Genomic DNA, 27586 nt, shown 5'->3' with positions numbered 1-27586 from the left:
TAATCCAGTCCAAGGCAAGAGCCAACACAGAAGGGAATCCAGAGGCCAACTTGGGTGGAGTACCCCTGAAGGGTGCTGGCTGCCCTTCCTGACCCCAGCCAGACACGCTGCAGTATATTCCCTTCCGCGTTCTCTCCTGCCCTCCTGCCCTAGCCTCTGCCCCCAGGGAGCCCAGACTTCGCCTCCGTATGCATGAAGCGGTGGGAGGGGGACAAGCGTGGAGTCTACTGGGCAGGAGCCATTCCTGGGACCCCACCTCTCCCCCTGGCAGAGTTTGGTTGTTCTTTAAGCTCCTCACTTGGTTCCCTGTGAGGTCAGACTGGGCAATCTGGCACAGACAAGATTGTGACCCAAAGCATGGGGAAGGAAGGAGGACTGTTCAAAGGCAGTAAACAGAGAACGGGGATGGGCCGCTGGTGCGGACACTGCACTGGCCATTACTACCAAGACGGCAGGCAGACTAAATTCCACATGGTAGCTTGTGCCATTCCAATGCCCAGAATCCTTGAAGCCCGCCCCGAGTCCACTCCAACTGGACACATTTGCCTGATCTTCTGAACTGAGTCCTAGCTTTGTTTCCCGTTTTGCTAAAATTCACATGAAACCGTGCGTCGATGACAATGCCACTGTCGTACCTTGGAAGTTCTGGAGTCAGGGGTGGGTGGTCAAGCTGCTGCCCATCCCGCCGATTTGCACGTTGAGTGTTTGTGTGGGGAGAACCACATGGTGAAGACCTTTGCCATGCTGGTTTTGCTGTCACTGTTCTTCCCCTCTGTGAGTCTCAGAGTTTAGGAAAGCTCACAGTGGGCCCAGCCCAGGACCGGAATCCCAAAACCTGGTTCCCGCGTCCCAATTCCAACGGTTCAGCAGCAGAACAACATCTTCTTCCAAGAGCCTGGGCTCCTCTCCTTGGGTGTGTACAATGAACATGTCTCTCTACACTGTTGCTAAAGAACTCGTCAAAAAAAAAAAAAAAAAAAAAGTCCAAGCGACAAGTTGTCAGGTCCAGGCTGTGCTGTATTATGGTCAAAATATTCTTTGGCATCCACAGAATGATTCGACTGATTCACTGGACTTATGCAAGATTTCTTGTCGGAGAAGTTCTGGCTTCACCAGTGGTGGAAGTGACCCAGGAGTAATTCATAAAACAAAAAAAACATGTTTTCACTGAATTCCTTTTATTGTTTGTTCCCTGAGCTATCACCCTGGGGCCACTCCACTGACACTCATCAGAGCAACTACCTGGGACCTAGGGGATGGGACAGAAAAGGTGGGTGGGTGGTGGTGGGTAGGGAGGGCAGAACCAGGGAAGGGGGTAACGGCTCACAGGGACAGAGGAACCAGGAACATCCAGCAAGACTTGAAACAGCCATAGCAGGCCAACACGGCCTGCCCCGGGCCCCGGGATCCCACTTGCTTGTTGGAAGGAGGAGTTTCCAAAAGGAAACTGAGGAAGAAGCTCATCTCATAGCAGGATTGGAAAATTTGAAAAGGCAAACGGTCTGGTCTGGTCAGGTCAGCTGTCTGGGAGTGACCAGACGTCAGCCGAGACTGGCCCCAAAGGAAGGAAGGAAGTTGGAGCCCCAGAGCAATTCTCTAAGTGGGGGGAGTCTGAGCCCCACGCCCCTGTCTGGGCACTGGCCCTCCCTTGCAGCCCTCCACCGGCACTGGCGGCTGGCTGGCTGTTTGGGAGTCCCCTGAGTAAATGGCACAGCTCAGGAAGGATTCTAGGAACCCCTTCTCAGAGCCGCCGGGCTGGGCACTGGCAGGGGTGGAGCAGCAAGGGAGTGGAGGGTCGCGGGGTGGGCGGGCAGGCCTCAGATGATGTGGGTTGATCAGGAACAGCGGTGGTTCCTCTGGAACCAGCGGGCCCTCTGCACCCCCTCAGTGCTTTCTTGTATAAGCTCGTTGTGCTTGTGACAGTGAGTAGACTCTGGCTGGGGATCACTTAGTATACTTCCTTGGGGATCAGTGGAGTGCAGCAGGACCCCCCAAATGGACCCCAGTAGAATTTGGGGGCAAGGCGGGGCAGGCCCTGGGCTGGCCCATCTGCCATGAAATAATGCCCAAACGACGGTCTGTGTCACCCAGTGGCAGCGGGCTGGAGTCCTGAGCTCTTCTTCGCCTCGCCTACATCTAGCCAGGAGCCCAGCAATGCCTCGTGGGCTGGGGCGGGGTGCTGCTGCGGCGGGGGTGGGGCACAGGACCTGCTAGAGCCCCTACGGCCAGAGCCGTGGAAGGAATTCTAACGTCCTAGGCCAGCACAGAGGAAAGACAACAGTGTGGAATTCAAAACTCTCTCTATATTAAAAATAAAACCACAACAGAGTGGCAGTCTCAAGGATCTGAGACACTCAGCAGAGATTGGAAATGGCAGTTGTGACTGGGCTGAGGCCTCGTGGGAGGACCAGGGCAGGGCCTGGGACAGGGTGGGGGTGACTTAGGAGGCCAGTACCCCCATGCGGACCACCTCCTCAGCCCCTGCTTCCCGGGGAGCCCGCTGCACCCCACTGTCCTCAGCTTCCACATCTGAGTCGCTCATCTCTCCATCAGAGAAGTAGCCGTCAGTCTCAGTGTCAAAGTGTAGGCTGACCTTGGGCCTCTCGGCCACAGCAGAGGGCGGTCCTGTCCCAGCATCAGGCCTGGTACCTGGCGATCTCCGGGTTCCCTTGTTTTCTCGGGGCAGCCGGAGCCGGCCCAAGGGCTTGGGGCTCACTGTAGGGCCAGGCACTTGGACATTTGAGTCGGCAGCCATTGGGGCTGCCTCGTCCAGGGTCTCGGGGGCCAGAGGCGGGGGACTGTCGGGGGCTGCTGGGATGGGACAGTCCCCAGCTGTGGGACTAGACGGCAGGTGGGAAGGTGTTCGCCGCGTTGGTTTCCGGGCCACTAGGCCCTGCCCACCCTTGCCGCTGGCTGCATCCTGGCCCCAGGGCTTCTTGGGGGATTTGTCCGGAGTCGTCCGTGAGCCAGGCCCGTCCTGTGGCAGCTTCTTCTTGGCAGGCAGGCGGGTGCGGCCACGGGCCTTCCTGGCAGGGTCCCCAGGTCGCAGTGAGGGGTCCCGCATGAAGCTCAGCAGTGTCTCCTCGTCTTGCAGCAGCTCCTCTGACAGTAGCCCTGGGGCGGGGTCTTCGCGGTGCCCATTGTTTAGTGACCACTCGCTCATGGCCATGTTCTCTGCTGTGATCTGCACTGACTGCGCCAGCCAGCTGTTGAAGAAGGTGCCATCGATGGGGAATGAGGTGGACAGGCCTGGCCAAGGGGAGAGAGGAAGCAAGTGAGACGCTCGTAGGTGTGTATCCCACCCTTTCAGGACGCCCTCCTGGACCCTCCCCAGCAGGCCACTGTGCACCTCCCTCCCTCTCTTCCTCTTGCCAGACCCAATTAAGCCATCTTGTTTGCTGATCCCTCCTGTCAACACCACCAAAGAGGGACCATATGGGTCCACACCATATACCCCTCTCCCCAGGACAACCTACTCCCAGAACTGGCTTCATGATTTGGAACCCAGAATGTAAAGTGAAAATGCGAGCTCCCTGTTCAAAAATTATTAAGGTATTTCAAGGTGACAACAGTAGAGCATTAAACCAAGCAAGAGCCCTTTGAGACTGCACAGGTACACACACCCATGAAGCGGGCTCTGCACCTCTCCCATCCCGGGGACGCAGAGGATGAAGGAATGAAGGAAAACGCCTCAGGCCACCAGGGGGCGCTGTTTTTTTGTGAGAATTATTTCTGAAGCAGAGAAGTTGGATAGGGTAGCCAAGTGCATCTGTGTAGAAGGTCCCTCTTGGATGTCAGGGCCAGCAGGTGAAACTGGGCCTTCCTTGTGATACCCAAGTGGTCAAGTGGTCCCATTCCTGAGAATGAGGGACATACAAGATGACATGAGGCTTCCCTGCTGGAGACAGGTCTGGATAATTCCACTGTCATCCCTGAGGAAGTGTTCTAGGGGAAGCATGTGATACCCTGGGAGAGAAAGCCCAAAGCTGGGGGTGGGGGGTAGAGGGCTCAAGGGCTGTTCTGCTTAATGTAGGAGCACTAAGGAGTCTGTGACTGACCATGTACTGGGCCAATACCTGTGGCCACTCCTTTGGGTCTCTCTGGGTGGCTCCAGGAAGGTTCCCTAGTGCTGAAGGGAGGGCTCATTTGAGAAATTCCAGCAGAGCGGGACCAGGATGGAGAATTCTGGCTGACCCTCATTTCCCAGCATAGGGCTACACTCTGTAAGGGCACAGAGGGCCCACATGTCCCCTGGGGCCTCTAGGAGTCTGGCTAAGAGAATGTGAGGGCAGCTCCTGAGACCCTGGCCCAGCGTCCAGATGTACAAAAGGGGAATTTCTTGGGATGCCAGATGGGACAGAGACCCTACTTTCCTTTATGGTTAAAAGGTATGAGCACCTGGGCATGGAAGGGCCTGGCTAGCCCTCTTGGGCTTCCTACTCTGTGCAACAGAAGTGCTGGTGGACCTTGCTGGCCTTAGGTTCGGGGCTGCAAGTGGAGTGATGGTGTAAGCCTGGCCATGTCCGCCAGGCCAGTGTGGCCACTCACTCACCCAGCTGCCCCAGGACTGAGTCGGGCCCCGCCTTCACTTTCTCTTTCTTCTCGGGGCTGCCCTTCGGGCCCTCACGGCCTTTCCTTTTCGAGTCGCTCTTCTTGCCCTTTGCTCTCTTCCCAGACCCCTCTGCCAGGGAAAGAGAGAGCAGGAGGGAGGCGGTTAACCCGAGCAGCTCAGTCAAAACCGAGATCACTATGGGCCATCCATATGATAGTCCTCTATCACCTGTGCCTCAACTTCCAGGTCACTTTGCCCTGCTAATGTGTCCTAGGCTCAGAGCCCCAGGACCTGGGATAAATGGGGCTCCTGTGAGTCAGGGACAGCTGGTGGGGAACAGAAGGTAAGTGCCTACTTCTGCCCTTGAGTGGCTTGGGGAGGGCACAGGGCCACAAAGTGAGTGGAGGACCCTCCTCCAGGACCTGGAATGCAGTCTGACATCTACATGGCCTATAGATGTCGGGGCGGGGTGGGAGTCCTGGTGGGTGCAAAGGGTAACTACAGGTGAGTGGCCAGGTCAGGGCCTTCAATGCTAGGCCGAGCGGCCAGACATGGATGTGGAGAGAAGTCTGAGGACTATCTGAGGAGTCAAGAGATGTGGGTTCTAGTCCAGCCATAGTGGTCAGTCCCATGAGCAAGTCTCCTGCCTTGGCTTCTTGGTCTGCTCTCGAGGTCACACAGCAGATAGCAGACTCGGGGTGCACACCTGGCCCTTATATCCTTTTGGTCCGTGACCACATAGGTTTAGGGAGCCACAGAGAACACTGAAGCAGGAGAGGGACATCTGCAGGGGGAGGCCCAGCTGCCAGAAATCTTCTCCTAAGGTTTTCAGCAGGAGTCTGGAGCGCTTCTCAGATAAAGGTTTACAAGAAATTTGAGGGATATGGACTCTCCCTAGCTGTGCTGCTAATCCCCTGTGCAACCTCAGAATCCTCATCTCTGACATGACACTCCTGCCTACATGCTCTGGAGGGAGATTTCTAAGGTTTCCCAGTGCCCTCAGGAAAGTCTGAGCTCCTTCTGAGGTTACAAGACCTTGCACATCTGATCCTAGCAAGACCCCAACCTCACTTGAGATGTGGTCCTTTTGCCCAAGTTGCTGCTATGCCAGCCTCCTTCCAGTTTCTCTAAAAAGACAAGCTCCAGCCTCTAGGATTCCAAATTGTACTGCTCTTCAACTGGTTCATGGCCTAAATATAACTGCCACAGGAAGGCTTCTCCAGTGCTCCGGCCAGACAGGCCTCGACGATATGCTTGTAGCCATATGCCCATCCCAGGGGTCATCAGTTTCGGGCAGAGGCAAACCAGTCTTCTCCCCACATGTCTCGCTCTGAACAAAAGGATGCCTGATGCTGCCACTCAGCTCCAGGAGCTGCAAACGTCCCCAGATTCAGTGTGGGGATGCAGACCTGGCTCTTGACCTCATTTCTGGAATCCTGTGCCTGAGGGTACTACAGGCCTTGCCACGTTCTGTTACCCTGATTGTGGGCCTCTCCTTCTGCAGCTGGACCTCTCACCACAGTGAGGTCCTAAGAAGCCAGACACATAGCTCCAGGATCACCACTGCTGTGAAGCCATCTCTGGCACTTCTGCACCTGCACTGGTGCCAACTGCAGCCCCTTGGGCACCACTTTCCTTTATCTTTCCAGATGGTGAGCTCCACAAAGACAGGAAGCCTATCCGTTCCGCCCATGGCAGCGTGCCCTGCAGTACCCGGCACAGGGCCTGGCATCCTATCTACACTCAGTTTTAATACTCGCTGAAAAAATCAACAGAGGAGAAGGAGTCTGGAGAGCTCTGGCAGCCAGGAAGCTGCCAGTCTTGGGGATGCATGGTAAGCTCTGACCTTTGCATGGACACGACCCGGCCTCACCCAGGATTTGTTTTTGGCACGGCTGGTTTCTTGGGCCAGAGTAGGTGGTGATCCCAAAGTGCAAATGAGGCAGCTTGCCTCAGGCAAGGGTGGGGCGGTACCAGGTCCTCAGTCATTCGTTCTGGGGGTGGCCCAACAGCTCTGGTTCCTCTCCACTGCAGGCCTAGCCTGACCCAGAGGCTGAACTAGCAGCGGCAGCTCCTGGCTCAAAATATCTTGCCACCGAGCTGCATGTAATTCTACATTAGAGGACCTTTTTTGAGTAAAGCATTGCTCTTCTGAACATGTAAACACTCTGGGAAGGGCCCTGTGTCTGGCAATATCCACACAACTAGCAGAAAACAGCGACACTGGAGCTTCTTTGGCCTTAGATTTCCAGATCTCTTAAATACATGTCACGGGAAGAGTTTAAGAAGAAAGCAGACAATCAACATCACTTATCATCAGGGAAATACAAATCAAAGCCACAATGAGATACTACCTAACACCTGTCAGAATGGCTAACGTTAACAACTCAGGCAACAACACACGTTGGCGAGGATGTGGAGAAAGAGGATCTCTTTTGCATTGTTGGTGGCAATGCAAGTTGGTGCAGCCACTCTGGAAAACAGTATGGAGTTCGTCAAAAAATTAAAAATAGGACTACCCTACGACCCAGTAATTGCACTACTAGGCATTTATCCACGGGATACAGGTGTGCTGTTTCAAAGGGACACATGCTCCCCCTTGTTTATAGCAGCACTAACAACAATAGTAAAAGTATGGAAAGAGCCCAAATGTCCATCGGTGGATGAATGGATAAAGAAGATGTGGTATATCTATACAATGGAGTATTACTTGGTAATCAAAAGAATGACATCTTGCCATTTGCAACTATGTGGAACTGGAGGGTATTATGTTAAGTGAAATCAGTCAGTCAGAGAAAGACAAAGATCATATGACTTCACTCATATGAGGACTTTAAGAGACAAAACAGATGAACATAAGGGAAGGGAAGCAAAAATAGTATAAAAACAGGGAGGGAGACAAAACAGAAGAGACTCATAAATGTGGAGAACAAACAGGGTTACTGGAGGGGTTGTGGGAGGGGGGATGGGCTAAATGGGTAAGGGGCACTAAGGAATCTACTCCTGAAATCACTGTTGTAAATGTTAAAAAATAAAAGATAAAATTAAAAAAAAAAGAAGAAAACAGACAAAAAGAACTGCTAGTAGGCATCCAAATTTTATCAGATGAGGTCAGAGAGAAAGAACACAGAGGTCCTCTTCCATCTCTGGAGCAGCTGCCTGATTCAGGATCAACATGAAGCCACACAGGGGTTCAGGGAAGCTCTCTAGCTTCTGGCCCCTTCCTGTCCCAACACCAGCTTAGAGCTACTGTGCACGTGCAATCTACTCCTGCACCACTATGGCCCTGGAACTACCTACGTATCCCCAGTGGACCAGAAAGCCTCCTCAGGAGAGGCCTGATGCCCACATTCCCATCTCTGGCTCCTTGCCAACCAACATACAACTGAGGCCCTAGTAGGTCCCATCTTGGCCTACTTAATTGGTTCTGGAAGGTCTGTGTATGGGCCAGTGGCCCCCACTAGGACCTGAATACACAAACCCTCCTTGGGACCTGGCCCATTGAGAGTGTGCATGCTGAGCGGTGGCTGGCGGGGGGCAGGGAAGATGCCTACCTCGACACAGGTCCTGTTCAATCAGTTTCATCTGCAGGTGGAATATCTGTTCCTGGAGTTTGCAGATGGCGTGTTTCGTTCTCTCACGCCTTGTTACCATGTAGCACAGATTTCTAACCTGAGGAGACAAGAGAGAGGTTTTCCACTTTACTCATGGGCAGCCACACCTGACCTCCCAGCCCTGGGGCGAGGGTTGGGGGGGGGCACCGCTGCCTAACCTGCCTGGGACATCTAGGAATCAATTCCCAAGCCCTGAGTGTGTCCTCAGCCCTGAGCCACAGTTCTCTGGTCCAAAACACAGGCCAAGCACAGCCTTGATCCTGCGGCTCCCACTGGGCCTGGGCCAGAGCAGGCAGGGAGAGCATCCAGTTAGCTCAGGCTGGTGACTCTACCTGCCTTCTCTAGGCATGAACTTCCTGGCTCACTCTGCCATGCTGCCCCTGTGGCTGCCCTCCCCCTACCTACACAGTGCCCCAAGGCTCAGTGGGGCCTTGTAAAGTTACCAATTCCATCCCTCTGCCTCCTGTCCAAGGACTCTTGTCCATCAAAGATATTCCTCAGCCAAAAACACCATGACAAGGCAAACTTCTATCCTGAGACACAAATGGCCATGGTGCAGAGAAGAGAGAACTCCAGCAGAGCAGCTATGAGTATTCAGGCAGTCTCTGACCCCTGGGGCTGAGTGTGCCATGTCCACTTGCTGCACTAAGACCTGAGCCAAGCCCATGTCTGCTCTGGCCAAGGCCCCTCCACATGGCTATGTTCACTCAGCCTGAGACAGAAGTTCTCAGGGGGAAAGGCAGGGGCCTCTCTGACTGCTTAAGGGCAGCTAGGAAGAGAGTCTAGTCCCTTGGAGACCGGTTTGCTTAAGCTCACTCTGCAGCTGTTCTGGAAGCACCTGAAGGATGGGTCATGTTGCTCCCCATCCACCTGGTGCCTTTCCCCAGTGTGCCATCCCCTCACAGCTGCTCTCAGAGTATATCACACTTCTGGGGCCCTCCCTCAAGACATTTCCTTGTTCCACCATGGTCTTTAGCTCAGGTTGAAGCCTCCAAAGCAGGGACAGATGGCCAGAAGCTGTGCGCTGGAATTCTGGGTCCCACCAGGGTCTGTGCAGCTGAGGCCAGTACTTCCGTCTGCAGATGGGTTCCATCTTCAAAGCTGAGTTCAGGCTGCATGACCTTGAGTTGCCTGGGGGAGACCTATGGGTTCCAGAGCCTCTGCCTGTTATCATGACTTCCATTTCTCTTGGCCTGGGGGTAGCTGTGATCATACCTCTCTGTGGACATGGATGTCCTCCCTTCTTTCCTGAGCTCAGTGGTGAAGGATATCTCAGAATGTTGGCTCCAGGCTCTGTACGGACTCTAAGGAGCATTCCACCCTTAGAATGTGTGTACCCAGCCTAGACCATGGACATGGCCATTCAAGGCGAACACCTCCCCAAAGGGGCAGCTGCCTGGCCCCAGCCTAAGAGCCCTTGCTTCCTCTCAAATCCTGGACTTCCTCAGGAGGTCCTCATAATCACACATCTCTAAGCACCAGCTTCAGCTCTGGGAACTCACATGGTGTTCGCCCTGGCTCAGCAGTGGGCAATGCCATCAGGTCCCTTTTTTCTGAGGGCTTGCTGCCCAGCAGGGCAGAGAGATGCAGAGCAAGTACTGACAGGAGCAGGCAGCCCTGACCCAGACCTGGGGGTGGCGAGAAGGCTTCCTGGACAAAGGGACAGGATGAGTGGATGTTGATCACACAGAAGTGCATCAGCTGGGGATGAAGATCCAGAGTAAGGCCAGGCAGGGGAGAGGCAGAGCAAGTCCCTGTGTCTACAATGCTAGGCCAAGGGCAGCTGGGGGTAAGGTGGGGTGAGGCAGAAATGCTGAGACCCTGGCATCACCCTTCAGGATCCAGCTCTTCCTCAATCACCCCCAGAGCCACCCTATCAGTCCCTGATGAACATAACTCTTTCCCATCAGCTCCCTCCATTTCCTGGTCACCTGCATTGGCTCCATCTGGACAAGTAGGCATTCTGGCCCCTCTGCTATCCCAGATCATCTTCTTGAAATGTAAATCCTCCCCCTGTTAACACTTCCACTGGTTTCCCTCCTGGGTTGAACAGTGCCTCCTGCCAAATTTTGTCTACCTGGAACCTCAGATATAATCAATTATGATGAGGTCATACCACATATTAATGAGCCCTAAATCCAATGACTGGTGTCCTCATAAAAGGCCATGTGAAGACACATATAGAGAGAATGGTATGTAACAACAGAGACAGAGATGGAATCATGGGTCTACAAGTCAAGAAATGCTAAGGGTTGCTGGCAATCAGAAGCCAGGAGAGAGGCTTGGAACAGATCCTCCCTCAGAGTCTCTAGACAGAATCAACATTGCCAACATCTTGATCTTGGATTTCTGGTCTCTAGAACTGTAAGAAAACATATTTTATGGCACCTGGGTGGCTCAGTAGGTTAAGCATCCGACTTCGGCTCAGGTCTGATCTCACCATTCGTGAGTTCAAGCCCTGTGTCAGGCTCTGTGCTGACAGCTCTGAGCCTGGAGCCTGCCTCAAATTCTGTGTCTGCCTCTCTCTCTGCCCCTCCCCTGCTAGCACTCTGTCTCTCTCTCTCTCTCTCTCTCTCTCTCCCCAAAAAAAAATTAAAAAAAAAAAAAAAGGAACCTCCAGAAGGCCTTCCCTGTCCACTGCATCCAAGCAGCTCAGCATTATTCTCCCTGAAACCTGGTCTGCTTCCCTCCTAGGAGTCACATGGCTTCGTGTGCATGGGGACCATGGAGGTGAAGAGAGGTAGACAGACTCATGACTTTGAAGGCCTCAAAACAAACCAGTCAATACATCAAACCTAAAAACAGTTCAAAGTCCAGCTTTTTTTTTTCAAAGTCCAGCTTTAAAAAAATTTCCCAAACATTCCACCATCGAACTTACTCTAACGTTAATCCTTAACAATGACATGAGCTTTAGAGGTGCAGACGTCCCCTTCAAAGAAACCACTACTTACTTCATCACTTTCTATTAAAATACAGATTTTTATTTTATTTATTTTTTGTTCTTTCATCTGAAACTTTACAAAAAGGTTTCTCACGGCAAACCCAAATGAATTACTGGCATCAAGATCCCTTGGGTGGCTGGTTAGAAACACAAATTTCCAGGCTTGGGGGAGTGTGAAAGTCTCTGGTGGTTGTGTCCTCAAACAGATTTTATACAGCACTATATAATCTGAGAATTACTGCCCTAGGCCAGGGGCCTCCAAAGCGAGCTGCATAGGCTACTGACTTAGATAGTTCATTACGGCACAGGAAGGAAATATTAAAGCAAGTACTGGTATATTTTTTGATCCAATTAGAAATTTTGACTATGTTTGTTTCATGATATACAGTTGTAGATATGAATGAGGCATGAAAAGTACAATATATTGCAGGTAAATGCTCCATGTTTTTCCTGATAAGATGCATGACACAATCAGTACCATCTGGAGATTCCTGCTAGGGAAGACAGGAATGCTTCTTTCTGTGAGAATCCCAACAATACCCACCTTCTGTGGTTGGTACACTGGTCATGATGTGACCCCTTGGTTCCAGGGTGAGGTGGGAACATCGATGACTTCTCTAATTTCTCTCAAGACTGTTGGTTACATAGCTACATGTTACTGAATGTTGTGGAGTTCCACTTCTGTGATGGCTTTTGGGGACGAAGTATTAATATCACCTTAGAAGTTCATCCAGGCTATTAGGTTCCTGACACTTGTCATTATTGTTTTTTCTGATTATAAACATAGGAAGTTCTCTTTAAAAAAATCAGAGTGGGGTGCCAGGGGGCTCAGTTGGTTGAGCGTCCGACTTCAGCTCAGGTCATGACCTCATGGTTTGTAGTTTGGGCCTCACATCCGGCTCTGTGCTAACAGCTCAGAGACCACTTGAGATCCTCTGTCCCTTTCTCTCTCTGCCCCCTCTTGCACATGTGCTCTCTGTCTCTCAAAAATAACTAAACATTAAAAAAAAATCAGAGTAAAAAAAGATGAATCAAGTAGCAAAGTCCCCCCAAACTACAGATTGGTAATAAAAGCAGGCTTTACATTTTGAGGAAATTGTTTTGTTATCAGTAAGTTTTACAGAGTGAGCCTGAATGTGGGTGAGGAGGGTGGAGGGCCAGGGAGCGCTCCCAGCCAGTTATCCTGAGCTAGACTGGACTAGTGTTGGGCATTTGTGGAGACTAGGGAGATTGTGGGGGGCAGGCTTGGACCTATGGGCCTGTTGGGCACGAGAGGCTGGAGTTCAGAAGGGAGTGTGGGCTGGACCAGCCTCCTGATGGGGAGCAGAGCTGTGGAGCAGACCACTGAGAGGTCAGACTGAGTGTGGTGAACTGATGATCACCGGGGACAGGGAGCACTCAGAGAGCAGAGAACAGGAGGGTATTAAGGGGGGTTCTGGTCAAAGCATCCACACAAAACATATTTCAATACCAAAGCCATGTCTGACTGTGGTAACCACTGCTGAGAAGGGAGAGGATGAGGATGGAGAAGTGGCCACTGGATGTAGGTGATGGGAAGCTGTTGGTGGCCCTAGTAGATGGTGGTGGCAGGAGCCTGGCCGGAGTGGGAAGCAGTGAGGGAAGACAGGAAGGGACAGATGGGGGTTAGGGCAGAGGGTCCCATGCCTGGAAGGACACATGAAAGGAGGATGTGCTTTTGGAGATGGCAGAAGGTGAAACAGATTCAAATCTGGGAGACTGAGCAGGCATGAAGGGAAGGCCGACTCCCTTGCTGCAGGGTGTGTGTTGGGGGAAGGGGGAATGGGGGAAAAAGGGCAGAAAATCGATAGGGAGGGCTTTACAGGTGAGAAGCTAGAGGGGTCTGGTCTGATGAACAGGAGGTAAGACTGAGGGCCCAGAAGGGGGAGCCTTGAGGGAGGTGGAGCCAGGGTGCAGACAGGTGATAGGCTGGGGAGTCTAGAATGTCCCAGAACAAGGCTGGCTGACAGGAACCTTGGTGGGGTTTATCCACTCACCACTATAGGATTCCTACCAGGTAAGGCTCTGCCAGGTATGTGGTCTTCACACAGGGATAAGGGCACAGGCAGTGAGCTAATAATGCCACATGGGGTGGGGGTGAAGAAAACAGGGACAGTGAAGAGTGGGGAGCCTGGAGGTGGTACTGAGCAGGGAAACAGAAGGCTGAGTAGGAAGGGGGATTTGAGGATACAGGGTTACTGATGAGGGAGCACTCTGAGGTGGCGACTAGGTTTCAGTGAGATGCAGACACTAATGGGTTGGAAACATTCTAGATATGGGAGCTATGGGGGCTGAGGAGCCAGAGTTCTGGAAGCCAAGGCTGCCTTGGACAAGGTAGGCTTTGGTGGGAGGCCAAGAAGAACATGATCTGGGCACTGAGGACAGAGTAAATGGGGTATGACCAACCTGACAAGGAAGCAGGTGGGTGGCAAGTATGGGGAGGGCAAGGTCTTCTCCTTGGTAGAAGAAATAGGGCCTTGAGAAGATCCCACATGTCCCTCCTCAGGGAGGGGGGCAGATGTCTGAGAGCTGCCCCCACTCTCCCAGGCCGGGTCATGCTCTTGAGTAAACTCCTAGTAACTGGATCCAGAGCCACAGGCACAGAGGCCCTGCACAGCCCGAACTGCCAGCACGGTTGCTAGGGGACACCAGTCGGCGTTTGACAGGCTGCTCATCGGCACCGCAATTTTTTTGTCAGCTGTGAATAACTCTGGGAGACAGCAGTGGCCATGCCTTCCTGAGCTGCCTGCTGGGGCCAAGGCCGGCGGCTGAAGTTTAAGGAAAACACATAAAGGCTGACCATAAAGTGGGACTTCAGGCTAGTGGCAGCAGAGTGGCCCTGCCTTCTGCTCTCTCAGCAAACCTCTTGCCTGGCCTCGGGGGGACACGTCGATCAGGGAAGATACCGTTTCATTCCCAGGTCCTAGCACTGGGCTCACGCTTTCAGTCCTCCACGGAGCCCCTCTCTGCAAGCAGCCCACTCTTCTAAGAGCCAGAACAGCAACAATAACCACGATGAACAGCAGAGGTCACTGTGCTCCCACCACCACTGTGACTCCAAGGTCAGCTGGCTCCTTATTCCCATTTTACAGAAAGGAAACTGAAACTCAGAAGGCACAGAGCCGGGAAATGCTGGAACTGAATGCAAACCCACAACTGCCCAAGGCATCAGTCTCAACCCCGACTTTGCCTCCCTGATGAATCCAGCCCAAACTGGCCTGGTGCCCAGTCAGAGGCTGGATACTCTTGGCCGTTGGCACTGGGCCACGACCAGGCCACCAACAGTCATGGGTCTCTGCAGAAAGCCTCCCCTGTGGCAGAGCTCTCAGCCCTGTTCACTCAAGCAAGCCACCAATGCGGCTCTGAAAGGCCCTGAGGCTAGACCTGGAGGGGATCAAGCTGGCACAGGGCTCTCTGACTCTCCACAGCTTACCAGGGCTGCACACGCCCTTGCCTCACTCTCAGCTGGCACCCCTTCAAAGTCAGCCCTGTCTCCTCTTCCTGGAGGAAGAGTGGGTTGGTTCACACCTGACTGTGGAGAGTCCCACCAGAGGCCTCTCTGCATGGCAGCTCTGGTTGCCTGGGAAGTTGCTGGCATCCTAGCCCTTGACCTTGGCCCCTTAGCCACATTTGTACCAGCTGACAATGAAGGCAAGAGGGTGGGGGATGCTTTTGCTTAGGAAATGTACAGAATAGGAGGTTAAGCCAACATCTCTCCTGGTGACAAACCCCATCCCCCATCCAAGCCCAAATTCAACTCAAACCCTAGAAAACACACATTCCTCTAATATGTCTGTCATTAATTTTCGAGAGCCCTAGTTTCTTCACCTGCTCATTAGGGCCAGGAGAATCTACTTTGCCTCTACTTTCAAGATAATGATTAAATAAGTAACCCTGCCCCCTGGCCTCCCTGCATTGTCCAGGTGGAGCCAGTGGGCTGACCAGCAGGACCGGGTAGGTCAGACTTGAGGGGTCTTTTGGAGAACAACAGGAGTAAAAGCAGGGTGTTTGCACTGGAGGCCTGGAGCCTGCAGACTCAGAGGTGGCCTGAGGACAACTCTGGATGCAGCTTTGGTCTCTGAAAGTACTCGATGTCCAAATGTACCTGATGCCACTGCCACATGACACAGGAGGCTGGGCTGCCCAGGAAGTAGAGGCTGCAATGTAGATGGCCTTGTTCTCTGCCCTGGCTGGAGCCAGGGACATCTGGTGTCCCCACTCTCCACCTCCCCCTTCTGATCTGGTGGCAGGCTGGCTGCCAGGCGGTAAGGTTCCCTCTCAGGCCATCAGGGTCACTTCCCCCTGACCAGGCCTCAGGGCAGAGGAGTACGGCTGAAGGAGATTGGGGAAGCCAGGTCCAGTTTCAGAGGCTTCACCTCAGGTTCCCTTCAACACGGCACAACATCTGCGAAGTTGTTCTACCCATTTTACAGACTTGCCAACGAGATGGACATAAGAAAAACAGCTGCCTCGGGTCATACAAATCCCCCTCAAAGCTTTCACTCAGGATTGTTTCCTTACAAGGACTGGGGAAAGGACAGACATGTGTCTGTGCTCATGCATGAAAGACATTATGACATGATCCCATGTGCTCTCAAACCCCAGAACTGAATGTCCCTAAAACAGCACCTGGGGTTCAGAGAATATCTGGTTTCATCTTTAGATTGCCTCCAACTTGGTGGTAGTACTTTATGCGTTGGAGGAAACACAGTGGGAAAGTAAAGTCAAGTTCAAGCGTATTCTCCGTGGAAGGTGTAATCTCATCTTTTCTTCTGGGGTAGTAGGAGGGAATGGAACCTTTTGGGGGCTCCCATGCTCCAGGCAGAAAGCAACTCTCACTATCCCTTAACCACCACAGCTCACCCCAAAGCCATGGGGTCTCCTCATCTTACTCTGCTCCCAGAACTACCACCTTGGACCAAGCCAAGACCACCGATCTCCTTAGTACACAGCTATGGGTAGTTTCAGCCAACCCATCCACCATAGACCCAGTGACTGTTTGGAAGTTGCAGCCAGAGGGACAGTCCCTGCTTAAAACATCCTGCAGCTTCCACACACACTTTGGTCCACCCACTCAGCTTCATCCTTCTACTCCACACAGGCTGACTGTGTCTCCAGCCCACCCATATGCCCCCACGCCCCACGTTAATACCTGTTTTCCTTGCCCTGGTCCAGAACATGCCTGGTGGGCTAATACAACTTGCTGCAATTCCCAGTTTCTCCCCTGCCTGATTCCAAGCTGAAGTTCATGTGTTGGGAACAGGCTACAAATGGGGACAGAGACCAACAGAAGCTCGAAGCCTGGGTTGTGCCCCAGGTCTGATGCCCTAGAGCCTCAGGAACACAGCAGGGCCCCTACCATTCAGGCCCATAAAAGGGTTGGGACAAGAAGGGCTCAGAGATCCAAGGGCTAGAGGCTTCCCTGTTCTGCATAGTATAAGTTACCCCCACCTTGTCAGGGAACTGGAAGCCCTCAGCCACTTGGCCAGACATCACCATTTGGAGTTGGAGAGCCATGGCTGCTGTAGGGCAGTGTACACGGGGTGGAAAGACCTCCTAGGATGCCCACCAGACAGGCCAGAAGGTGGAAAAGTGACAGGGGGACTCACCCTCTCCAAGTCCTGTCGTAGGTGTGTGAAGAGCTTCAGGCGACGGTATAGGACGTCCTGCTCCTGCTGGGCCAGGTTGTCCACCTCGTCAGTCTTGGGGGTCAGCAGTGGCTGATTGGCGTTGGCTTTCCTCTTCAGTTTCCAGTACTGGTAGATAAAGTCAACCAGTGCCTCAGCTAGCTCCAGCCGCTCAGCCACCTCAGCGGGCTCCACCAGCTCGTAGAAGTCTTCCTCTAGCTGCTGCAGCCGCTGTTTGCGTAGGGTCACCTTCTCCAGGTCCTCACCAGCTGAGCTGGGCTCCGCGGGATCAGAAGTGGGCTCACCCCGAGGGCCCCCGTCACTGTGCTCCTGGCAGAATGACTTGAACTTGACCTCGTCATTGTCCGCTAATATAGTCCGCATTTCCAGGCCATGGTCAAAGGCGCATGTGACGTGAAATGCTGTGACACAGGAAGGCATGGAGCACTAGAGGGAGAGGAGGGGAAATGTTAGGCATGAGGGGAGCCCTGGTAGGAAGGAAGAAGGATGTAGGCCACTCTCCAGGGTTCCACTGAGAACCCAGGATGCTGGTGAGACCCTATATAAAATGGCATGGACCCCCAACATCCTGTGGGTATGGAAGGAGCTGTGGTATGTGGGAAGGGGGAACTCTGGGGGAGCTTGAGAGGAAATGGGTTTCAGCACCATATATCCTGGGGAAATGGTCAGGTGATTTGACAATCCTTTGGGGATTAAGCTGCATAACTATGTGGGCAAAATGACTTTGGAACAAGAGGCATCAAAAGAAAGGCTGGTGGCGGGTCACTGCCTCCTTTCTGCAACATCATCTAAGATGGGGAGTCATGTCCCTCCTTTGTCCTCTGGGAAGAGGTGCTGGACAGGAACCCCTTCCTTCTCTTGTCCAGGCAGCTAGGGCCGACTCAGGGACTGCTCCTCCCTCACAGCCTTGGATGATGGCTGTGATCAACTGATAAATGTTTCAGGAATACCCCACCCAAATATTAACAACCACTTATGTCGCACTCACAAGTCATTTTGAAAGTCTTACAAATGGGTGGAGGCACATCTAGTGTTTGCAATGACAACTGTTGCTAGAGAAAGAAGGACAAAAGATGACCCCCACTTTCCAATCTATAGACCAGCAGCATCGGGTCACCTGGGAACTTGCTGGAAAAGCAAATTCTCAGCCCATTCTTGATCTATTGAAACAGGACCTCTGGGGATAGGCCCAGAAATGCGTGTTTTAACAAGCTCTCCAGGTATTACTGACGCACACCAGAATGTGGGAACCAATGCTGTGGAAAGACTGGTGCAGCCCTGTCCTGTTTGGGGAGAGCCTATTAGCTCAGCTGGACAAAAAGTGTTTCCTACCCCTCCCACATGTCTGATGTCAGATGTGAGGTCATTGTATTTATTAACCCCAAAGACAGTCGCTCTTGGGGAAAGCCAGAATCCTTCGGCAATGCAGTAATGTGGTGAGCCTTTGCTTCTGCACTCTACCCCATGCCCAGAGGGACTGGGGATGGAGGAATGCCTCTCAGGTGAGGTTCTGAGTCTGGCTCCAGTCTCAGGCCTCCATGGCCCATCAGTGGTTCTGTCTATAGCACTATGGGAGTAGGGTGGGGGTGGTGGCAGCTGTGTGTTTTCCAGACGGTCCCAGAAGCACCCCTCTACGCAGATGGTATATGCAGGAGACCTCCTGGGCGACAGCAGGTGAATGGGCCACGTACCTGGATGCAGGTGCCTGTGCACTCCTTGCAAAGGCTGCACGACAGAGCCCAGCGACTGGCTGGGATATGTGAGATCTTGGTGATGGGCTCCATCTTCTCAGGGCACCCGATGCTGACCTAGGCAGGACACAGGGAGCTCCATCAGGCCTCTCATCCCCAGCCTGCCTCTAGGGATCCCCCAAATGGGAGGTGTCTGCTGAAACCAGGGAGTGTGTGCACAGGGCAATGGGAGAGCCCCTGAATCACAAGACCTTCATGACTACCCCAGGCTGACCACTGAGTGTGTTGGTGTTTCCTCACCTGTGACTAGTCTTAAACTGTGACTGTGTATGAGAGTGCACAGCAGTCTGTGTAACTGTGTATGTGTGTGTGCGTGCACAAAGATTACTTATTATAACACGTATTTATTTAATTTATGTTTCTGGGCAACAAGTAAATACCCCAAAGCAGCATTTCTTCTTGCGGGCTTCCAGAGCTCTCCTGGCCAATAGGGATGTGCCTTTATTTAGCTCTTCCTATCCCTCCTATGGGGAGAAACCAACAACCATGCCTAAGTCTTCTGGGCACAGCCCACCTCTTAGACCCAGAGGGTGCATTGGCCTCCCTACTGCCCATGTCTGAAGATAGAGGAAGGGCTCCTGTCCAGAGGTCCTAAACCAAAGGGCCCCCACGGTGGGGAGAAATCCTTGTTGGTTCTGCCTGTCTCTGCTGTGCCCAGCCCAGGGTACACTCAGAGGTAGTCCCAGCTTTCAAGATGTTGATCTGGGAGAAAGATACCACTGTCAACACAACCACTATCACCACAGAAGCCCACAGTGTGGGTCCCTGCAAGAACATTCAGACTAGAAGCCCGCGAAGGGGAGAGGCATCTGCTGACAGGGCCACCTGGCTTGCTTCCAGGCAAAGGCAGCATCAGAGTGGGGCTTCAGTCTGAGTCCGGGGACACAGCAGGGCTGGGTCAGAAACTCTGGTGAATGTCAGCATTTCATATTTCAAATAAAACAGCATGACCTTCCAGGAGCCCAGGGCTTCTAACTCAGAGTGGGCAAAGCCTGTTGCCCACAGTCCCCCTCCACCCAGACTCAGACCCAGGCTGACCCCTCCATCCCAGCCAGTTAGCTATCCACTTCTAATAAGCTCTCTGCCTGATTGCCTGATTTCCTTTTAGGTCAGCTGGCTTATTTTTGTTTTAAACAGGGGGTATGACACTGGTTGGAACCACTGCCTGGATTTGGAAGGACCCACAACATGCTTTCACCTCTACTCCGTGGCCTGGCATCTGCCCAGCTCTCAGACCTACCACCTGGATCCCCCAGTGTCCATAATCCCATTTACCCATAGAAACTACCACCTGAGTTCTGCCCAAGTCCACAGGCAAAGCTCTCTGTGGGTCGCTGCCCCAGTTCTTCTCAGGTGCCACGTGAGATATCCCTTTTTTATGCAAACCTGTGGCCTTCTTTCCCAGTGCTCTGCTACCAGAGTTCTGGTAGCAGACCCTCTTATCCAGGGCTGCCCCATCCCCCTGTCTGCCCACCTCAGGAATCCACAGAGCGCAGCTGACGTGCACCCACTTGGTCCCGCTCCTGGTGGGCTTCAAGGCTCCTCCTCGCTTGGGGCAGAGCAGGCACTTTGGCTGGACACCCAGGGCACATGTCCGGCACAGCCAGCTGCCCGTGGGCACCTTGAGGATCCCGTAGCATGCCTGGGAAGAGAGCAGAGTGGTCACAAGTTAGATGCAATGGCCATCTGCGTCTGGTCAGGGTTCAGCTGCAAATGGTCTCAGCCCCAGCCCGAGCTAGAAGCTACAGGGCCACACTGCTAGTAGGCTCTGGTAAGGAGGCCTCCAGAAGGATTCTAAGGCAAAGATGCCAGTCCTCTGTGGAAGGGCTCAGCTCTGCCCTCTGTTGGGAGGAAAGTCACTTTGGCCAGAGATTCATAGTGAGTGATGGATTTCAGAAGTGTCTATGAACTCCTGCAAGTTGAACATACATTTGGGTATGTTATGATACCTGAGGACAAGGCCCAGAGCTTTCTACTTTTTTTCATAGAGATTTGTGAAGGGGGCTCCTCCTGGTCATGCCTAGGGCTTATGGATCTAAGAGCTACTGGATATAAGGATAAGAATGAATGGGGGGTACACAGACAAGTGATGAAGCCCCTCTGAGCTCCCTAGGAAATATTTCAGAACCGGTGGATAAGGAGATGTGTGTGTGCGTGTGTGTGTGTACGTGTGTGTGCTAGAGTGGATCCACTGGGTTCCAGTCAAGTCTTCTATAAACAAAGCCCAGAAACACCCCACACCTGGGAGCTTTGGGGCCCAAGATCAAGAGGGGGGCATGTCAGGCAACTCCTGGTTTATAACATCAATAATGATAAATACTTATAGCTCGTACTATACTGTTCTCAGCAAATAGCTCGTTAGAAGTATCTTAGTCATCACAAGAAATTACTTTTATCTGTAGCTGAGAAAATAGAGGTCCAGAGAGATTAAGAAATTACCCAAAGTCACATAGTTTGTAAAGGGCAGGGCCACAATTTGAAATCAGGAACCCTGGCTGCAGGCTTTGCTCTCCATCACTGCACGGTGCTGCCTGTTTAGAAGTTCAGGACGGTGAGGAGCAGAGGAAGAGGGGCACAGAGGCAGGGGGTAGGGTGTTCAGTGAGGGGATTTGATGGAGGCCCACAGGAAAAGGATGGAAAGAGAACCCAGTGGACATTCACTCCAGTCTGGCTGACAGGACTGAGCCATGGGGCACTCATTCCGTTCCCTTCTCCTCCCTTGCCCTTCTCAGGGGCCTACGCCCACAGTGCTACTGCATTCCTACAGCGAGAATGACCAGTTCCAGGCAGCAGCCTGGCCAAGCAGCATGGGGGAGAACGATTGAGAGGATGCCCACCTGGTGCACACAGACATTGCATTTGTCACAGAAGACCATCTCGTTGCCATCTTCGCCCTCGGGAGAACGGCACACATCACAGACGACGTCCTCATCATACTCAATGCCCAACCCCTCCTGTGTCTCAATGGCCCGTGCCATATTCTGGTGGCACTGGGTTTCCAACTCTTCCAGCACACGCTCTAGCGTCAGCTCATCCAGCTCTGGCCTCTCTGTGAGGACAGCAGGGGAGGGTGTTAGGAGCCTGGTCTATCAGGGCAGACGTGTGGATGGGTCTCCACCCACTTACTGTGTGACTTGGGAAAATGCACCCACTGTCGTGGGCTCCAACATCTGGAAACAGAATGGGCTGGACCATTCAATCTCAAAGACCCCTGGGGCTGGTTATGGTGTTCTGACTTTAGACACCCTGCTTGTGACCACATACACGTGTACATGCAGATAACACAGAAGTATCTCTGGGGTACAGCTGTGTGCATGCGGAATCCACTGCTTGAATTGTGTGTATGGCAGGGGGCTCAGGGAAACCTTCCTAGGAGATAGTAGTGGCCCATATCAAGTGTCCTCAGCCTCATTTATCATCCTAGACTCATTAATGTGTTCACTTACTCTTCGTATAATAGTCAGGCTTACTAACAATATTCTCAACAACTCTGGAAATTGCATGCTATTAGTGCACTCACCTGACAGCTACAGAAAATGAGGCACAGACACACCAAATAACTTCTCCAATCAGTAATACGGCGGGGACTTTCTCCTGTCTATGCAGTGCCAAAGCCCAGTTGTGCCCACTACCTTTCTGAGGGTGGCATTCAGAAGAAAACTCTGCCTGACCTGCCCCGATCCCACTCTTAGCCTGGCAGGTCACCTACCCATCTCCTTGAGCTCCGAGTTGATAAGCTCCAGCCAATAGGCATCAATCTCGTCCAGGTCATAGCGGCTGCCCCCAGGCCAATCAGGCTGGGAGCCCTCGCCAAGTTCAGAGCTGCTAGGGGACACCTGGGTAGGGGGGCCTTCCAGCGGCGGGAGAATCCTAGGAAATCAAGAGAGGGTATTATGAGGGGAGGGATCCTCAGCCTGCCAGCCTTACTGGGTCTGGCAGCCTCCAGTGAGTCAACCAGCCCAGATGAGGAGCTGCTGGACAAGTGTGATTTTTTGATGCTACTTCCTTATACTACCTCTTCTTGCCTGCCCACCCTGCAGAGACTCAAAGCACTACGGGTAAGCAGGAGAGCAGACCAAAGGGCAGAGTGTGGGTGGGGAGTGGGTGCTGACCTATTGTCCTGCACATCCCATAAACATCCATTCTGCCCAGAGCACTCTACTGGTCCTCTCATGAAGGCATCTGGGCCTTAGCTAAAGCTCCATAATCTAGATCTGCCCCGCCTGGGCCTATAGGAGTCAGCCTATGTGCTCTCACTGGGCAATGCCCAGTGCTGGCCACTGTGGGACAAGGGGGAAAGAGCGAGTGGGGCTTCAGGTCCTTCAGCATACCCCTCAAGGCTAGGGAGAGGCCAAGATTATCCCCATGTCCCCACAGGGGAAAGTGAGGCCGGGTCTCCTCTAGGGTGAGAAGGAGCCTTACCTGGGTACACTGCTGTAGCTCATGGTGGCCCTTTCCACATAAAGGGTCTACACTCCCAGAAGACAGTGTCTCCCACATACCTTATCATTCCCTCAAATATGACATAACCTGAGCAGTCAGTCTCTCACCATGGTATCCCCTCCCCCACTGCGAGATGGAGGCCTCCTCCCCTGGATATAAGTAAGGATGGGCCTACTACAGTCCCAGAATCATACTCCAGGGCAGCCCTCCCTTGGGTCATGGATCTCCCTGAGGCAGCTACATTTGAAGGGTCCTGGCTGCAAAATGTGGACCCAAAGTCCTGATACACTATGTTTTTTAAGTAAACTCTACCCCCAATGTGGGGCTAGAACTCACAACCCTAAGATCAAGAGTCGCATGCTCTACCGACTGAGCCAGCCAGGAGCCCCCTGATCTACCACTTACTGTGTAATCTGGGCAAGCTGCCCAACCTGTCTGTGACCAGTGACCTCATCCAAAAAAATAAGCTAATAATAACAGTACTCTACTTTCTATGGTTGATAAGAACTAAATGGATGAATATGTGGAAAGCTCTTAAAACAGTGCCTGACACACAGTAAGCACTACAGGTGTGTGAGTGTGTATTTTAAGACCTCTAGATATCACTTTGCTCCTTCTGAGATGGAACTGGAGGGCTTTTTATCTGGGGAGGGCATAGTTCCCCCTCTTGGCTCAGCTGTGTGCTGCCCCTCAGTTCCTGATGCCAGTTCAAAATGCCAGCTCTTCCCACCCTCCACGGGTTGCCATGGTTATTGCTGTGGAGCCTGGCTTCCATCTGGCCAGCCCTCCCAGGGGCTGAGAGGCCCTTACTTGCCCGAGGAGCCTCCTGGGGTCGAAGGCAGGGCTGCCAGGGGTTGTACTCAGCGCAGACACGGGAAGGGAGGGCAGGATGGCACAGGGACATGGCTGAGCTATGGGGAGGATTCCTGGGCTCCAGGACATGCCCCAGGTGTCAGCCAGAGGGGCAGGAAGGATGAAGGAGACAGGCAAAAATGGCCTCCAGACCTGGAAGGAGGCTCAGAGAAGGTTGAGGGGAGTAAGGAGAAAGGGAAAGTGCTTGGTGCCACCTTTTCCCACACGAGAGGCCCATATTAAGGAAGGCCTCGGGTAATGACTAATGGTGACTCCATCCAGCCCCCCCTGTAAAATAGGTCATTCCAAATAGATGTAATACTGATACTCTTAGTACTATAAAATCCTGCTTTTCCTCACAAAGATCTTACTGGAATTAATACTTTTTAAAAACATAGACTAATTTTGTCTTGATGCTACTTTGTGTCCCCAGCGTATGCTCAATGAGGTTTTGGATATAACCTTAGAGTGCCCTACTACCTACTGGTGTAACTACCGACACCTGTGTTCTCAGTCAGAAAGTTCCTTTCTTTCTCTGAGAATCTAGGGTTAAGGGGCTCACACCAGAAAAGGCATTTCCTGTGTTTCCTGGGGATCTCATCCTCAAGTGTTACACCTCTTCTGGCTCTGGCTATGGAAGAAGCTATCTCTACCAGCTGGGGATCACCTGACCCTAAGCCAAGGTCTCAGTCTCGACTGTTAGCTAGCAGGACACAGATCAGCTGAAGAAGGCAGATGGCCTGGGCTGGAATCTGGGGGAGGGTCTCTACTTCAAAAGCCTATACCTACACCAGAGGCTGGTTTTGCCCTAGGTTGAATCTTCTGGACACAATGAGGGAGCAGCACAGGCCATCACTCAATTCATGATCAGGGGCTGAGACAGGTTCTCATTACCCACATAAATTTCAGACCATGAGGTAGGCAGACCTGCCAAAGGGCCAGGGAAGAATGGACAAAAAGGGAGACAGAGGGGGCTGGGGTAGCAGTGGGGAAAGAGCAATGAAAGCCAGCATGACAGCGTGATGGGGGCACAGCCTCTCTCTGGGCCTCACAGGGGCAACCCAGTGCTTGTTCCCTTGGCTTGTGACTTCCTGGCCCAGCCCACTAGGCCCTGGCGGTCATACAGGGAATTCCCCAGAATTTCCCAACTTCCTCATCTATCAAATGGGGACAGTAAGATGTACTTTATAGGGCTGATATGGTAATTAAATGAGAAGATGAACATAGCAGGCTCAGCACAGTGAATCCTCAGGAAGCACTGCTGTTAATAGTTCTGACCATGGTGGTTGCTGTGCTGGCTTCCAGATAAGGGCCTTGCAATGGGAGGTGCCCTGGAAGATGGCGGGACTGGGCTGGAGGGAGATAGGGAAGACTTTGCAAAGGAAACAGCCCCTCCCTACCTCTAGTCTATCCTCTCCAAAGAGCACAGACAGGAGGGGAGTGCCTGGCTCCTGTCAGCTTAGAGCAGCTGAGCATATGCAGGGAATGCACCTAGAAAAGCCAGAGCAGTCTGAACACGTGCTCTCCTCTTGATGTCAACAGATAAAGCACCATGCAGGCAGACAGAAGCCAAGCTACTGGTATGGAAGCATCTGCAATTAATTACCCAGGCCATTGGATGTTTCCGGAACCACCTGACATTGACATCGAAGAGGGAGGACAGACAGCTGGGCCAAGCCTAATCAGGAATCCCCTCTCGGCCCAGCTGGTGGCCTGCCCCTCCCCTTTACTGCCCTGGGCCCTTGCCATGTGTATTCTCATTTCATCCCTGCCACACCATTAGGCAGCTACTGTTATCGGGCCCATTTTACAGAGGAGAAAACTAGTTCAAATAGGTTAGTGGTAGTTCTTCAGTCTGCACAGTCTGCAGATGTAAAGGTGTCAAACTGGCTAGGAGCTTAATCCACATTTCTGGCCCTGGGGAGGGGATGTGGAGGATACATTTCCTCTCCAAATCCCACATATTCTCCCTTCCAGAGAATACTAGAGCTCCCCTGACTGTCAGAGGGCCCAGCACTCAGCCCTCAGCAGCCACAGGATGAGCCCTGCCCAGCCCCCAGTCCTCACAGAGCACATAAGCAGCGTTCAGAGTCTTATCTGCCTCTGTAATTCCATGTCCAGCACAGGTCTGGCACCAGGCGGGCACTCAGAGGTGTGGCTACTGGAAAGCAACAGTGCCAATGTCAAGGGAGGTCAGGGCTGGAATCTTTGCCCCAGGCCTGGTCAAAATGGGCCTAAGTGAGAGCCATGGGGCTGCCAAGGCCAAGAGTGCTGGTGGGCCGGGGAGGTCAGGACATCAGGTCCCTCTACCCAGAGACATGACTTAGAGGGTTTTGTAGCATGCAGAAAGCATCACTTGGCTGACCTCTGTTGCTGGAGGCAAGGCCACAGTCATGAGGCACCACAGGTCTCTGTGATCCACAGACCTGAAGGCTACAAAGCCTGGAGAGTATATACCCTGACCTAGCTCCTACCTTGCCCTGGCAGGGAATCCTCCTGGGATTCCGGAAGTAACTGCTTCCAGAGCATCTGCTGTGTGTCAGCATTCAACTCCCTCCCACTTAGAACTCTCAAAAAGGAGTTAACAAGTCAAGAGCATGGCTTATTCCTGACTTAAAGACTATTTAAAAGCCTGGAGATTTCCCAGATAAGACCTGCTTGTGGGACCCAGTTGGGACTGATGTGAAGACAACTCATGGCCTGTTTTTACTGAGTGCTTGTGTGAGCCAGGTCCCACGCCAAATGTCTTCCAGGTGTCGTTTCCCTATGTCATCTCAACCACCATAGGGGGTAGATGTACCATCGGCATTCCCATTTCACAGACAAGGAGACCAAGGCCCAGGGAGGTTATGTTTCTGTCCCAATGTCAGACTGAATGTGAGTGGCAATTTGAACCTAAGCCATCTGGCTCCAGAGCTGAGCCCAAGTCCGGGCCCTCAGCCTCAAAGGCAAACTTCCATTATTTCTGGAAATTTTCAATGGTTTGTGGGACCAAAGAATCTAAGAACAGAGACAGGCTACAAAGGTCCCTTGTCCCAGCCTCCCCTGTCTAGGGTCTCCCAGCCTGGGCTGCCCAACTTACCTCACCACAGGCTCTGGAATGGCCTCTGCTCCAGCCGGCACCTGCACACCCTTCTCCCATTCTTGTCGCCATGGGTCGGCCAGGATGTAGTAGTCATCCGGGCTGAGCTGGCAGGAATCTGGAATCTTCATGGCTGTGATCAAGTCTGTCCGGAACACCTGTCAGGAGCAGGAGTGGAAAGAGTGCCTCAGGGTGGTCTGCTCCACAGCCAGGGCAGGAAAAGGCAAATGCAACTCCAGTGGGCTTTCTGTCCGCGCCGCACTGCCCCACTTTACTTCAAAGTAAGAAGCCAACACAAAAGCAATAATTACATTAACACACCTTCCCTGAACTCAGCACAGGGCTCTGCACAGAGATGTTCAATAAATGTGCTGAACGGAATTCACCTGTGTTCTGATCTGTTAAAGAACAGAGTTTGAATGATGGATGGGAGTGGAACTCAGGAAAGAGGAAAAACTTGCTGAGAAAGGCCAAAAACCTAAGGGAAAAATCAGATGGTAGGAAGGCTTCTGTGAATGCAATACTGCCATTAAGTGACTGCTTGGGGAATTTCTACTGAAGGTTTAAAATTACGCTCCATTGCTCATGTCCTCAATCTCTAAATAAATAAATAAATAAATAAATAAATAAATGGGTGCCTGGGTGCCTCAGTTAAGCGGCCGACTTCAGCTCTGGTCATGATCTC

The 27586-nt window shown here is 52.6% G+C and overlaps 1 protein-coding gene across 6 annotated transcripts in view; it reads right to left on the bottom strand.

Annotated features, from left to right (window-relative positions):
• Positions 1 to 964: 964 nt before the first annotated feature.
• JADE2 (jade family PHD finger 2) overlaps positions 965 to 27586 on the bottom strand; it is a 51581-nt gene continuing 24959 nt past the window's right edge. For 5 of the 6 annotated variants that reach the window (XM_049649190.1, XM_049649186.1, XM_049649188.1 and 2 more), the window contains 9 exons: positions 26902 to 27059; positions 22234 to 22394; positions 21362 to 21573; positions 19999 to 20166; positions 18465 to 18581; positions 16735 to 17199; positions 8107 to 8224; positions 4553 to 4681; positions 965 to 3249 (listed from right to left, as the gene is read on the bottom strand). In XM_049649190.1, coding sequence (XP_049505147.1) covers positions 2441 to 3249; positions 4553 to 4681; positions 8107 to 8224; positions 16735 to 17199; positions 18465 to 18581; positions 19999 to 20166; positions 21362 to 21573; positions 22234 to 22394; positions 26902 to 27059 — 2337 coding nt within the window. In that variant the 3' untranslated portion in view covers positions 965 to 2440. The remainder of the gene's footprint in view (positions 3250 to 4552; positions 4682 to 8106; positions 8225 to 16734; positions 17200 to 18464; positions 18582 to 19998; positions 20167 to 21361; positions 21574 to 22233; positions 22395 to 26901; positions 27060 to 27586) is intronic. The other variant, XM_049649191.1, reaches the window with a different exon arrangement.

This window comes from Panthera uncia (genome assembly GCF_023721935.1).
Source record: "Panthera uncia isolate 11264 chromosome A1 unlocalized genomic scaffold, Puncia_PCG_1.0 HiC_scaffold_17, whole genome shotgun sequence".
Taxonomy (NCBI): Eukaryota; Metazoa; Chordata; class Mammalia; order Carnivora; family Felidae; genus Panthera; species Panthera uncia.
Note: the sequence above shows the minus strand (reverse complement) of the source record. Positions and strands in the feature narration are given on the sequence as shown.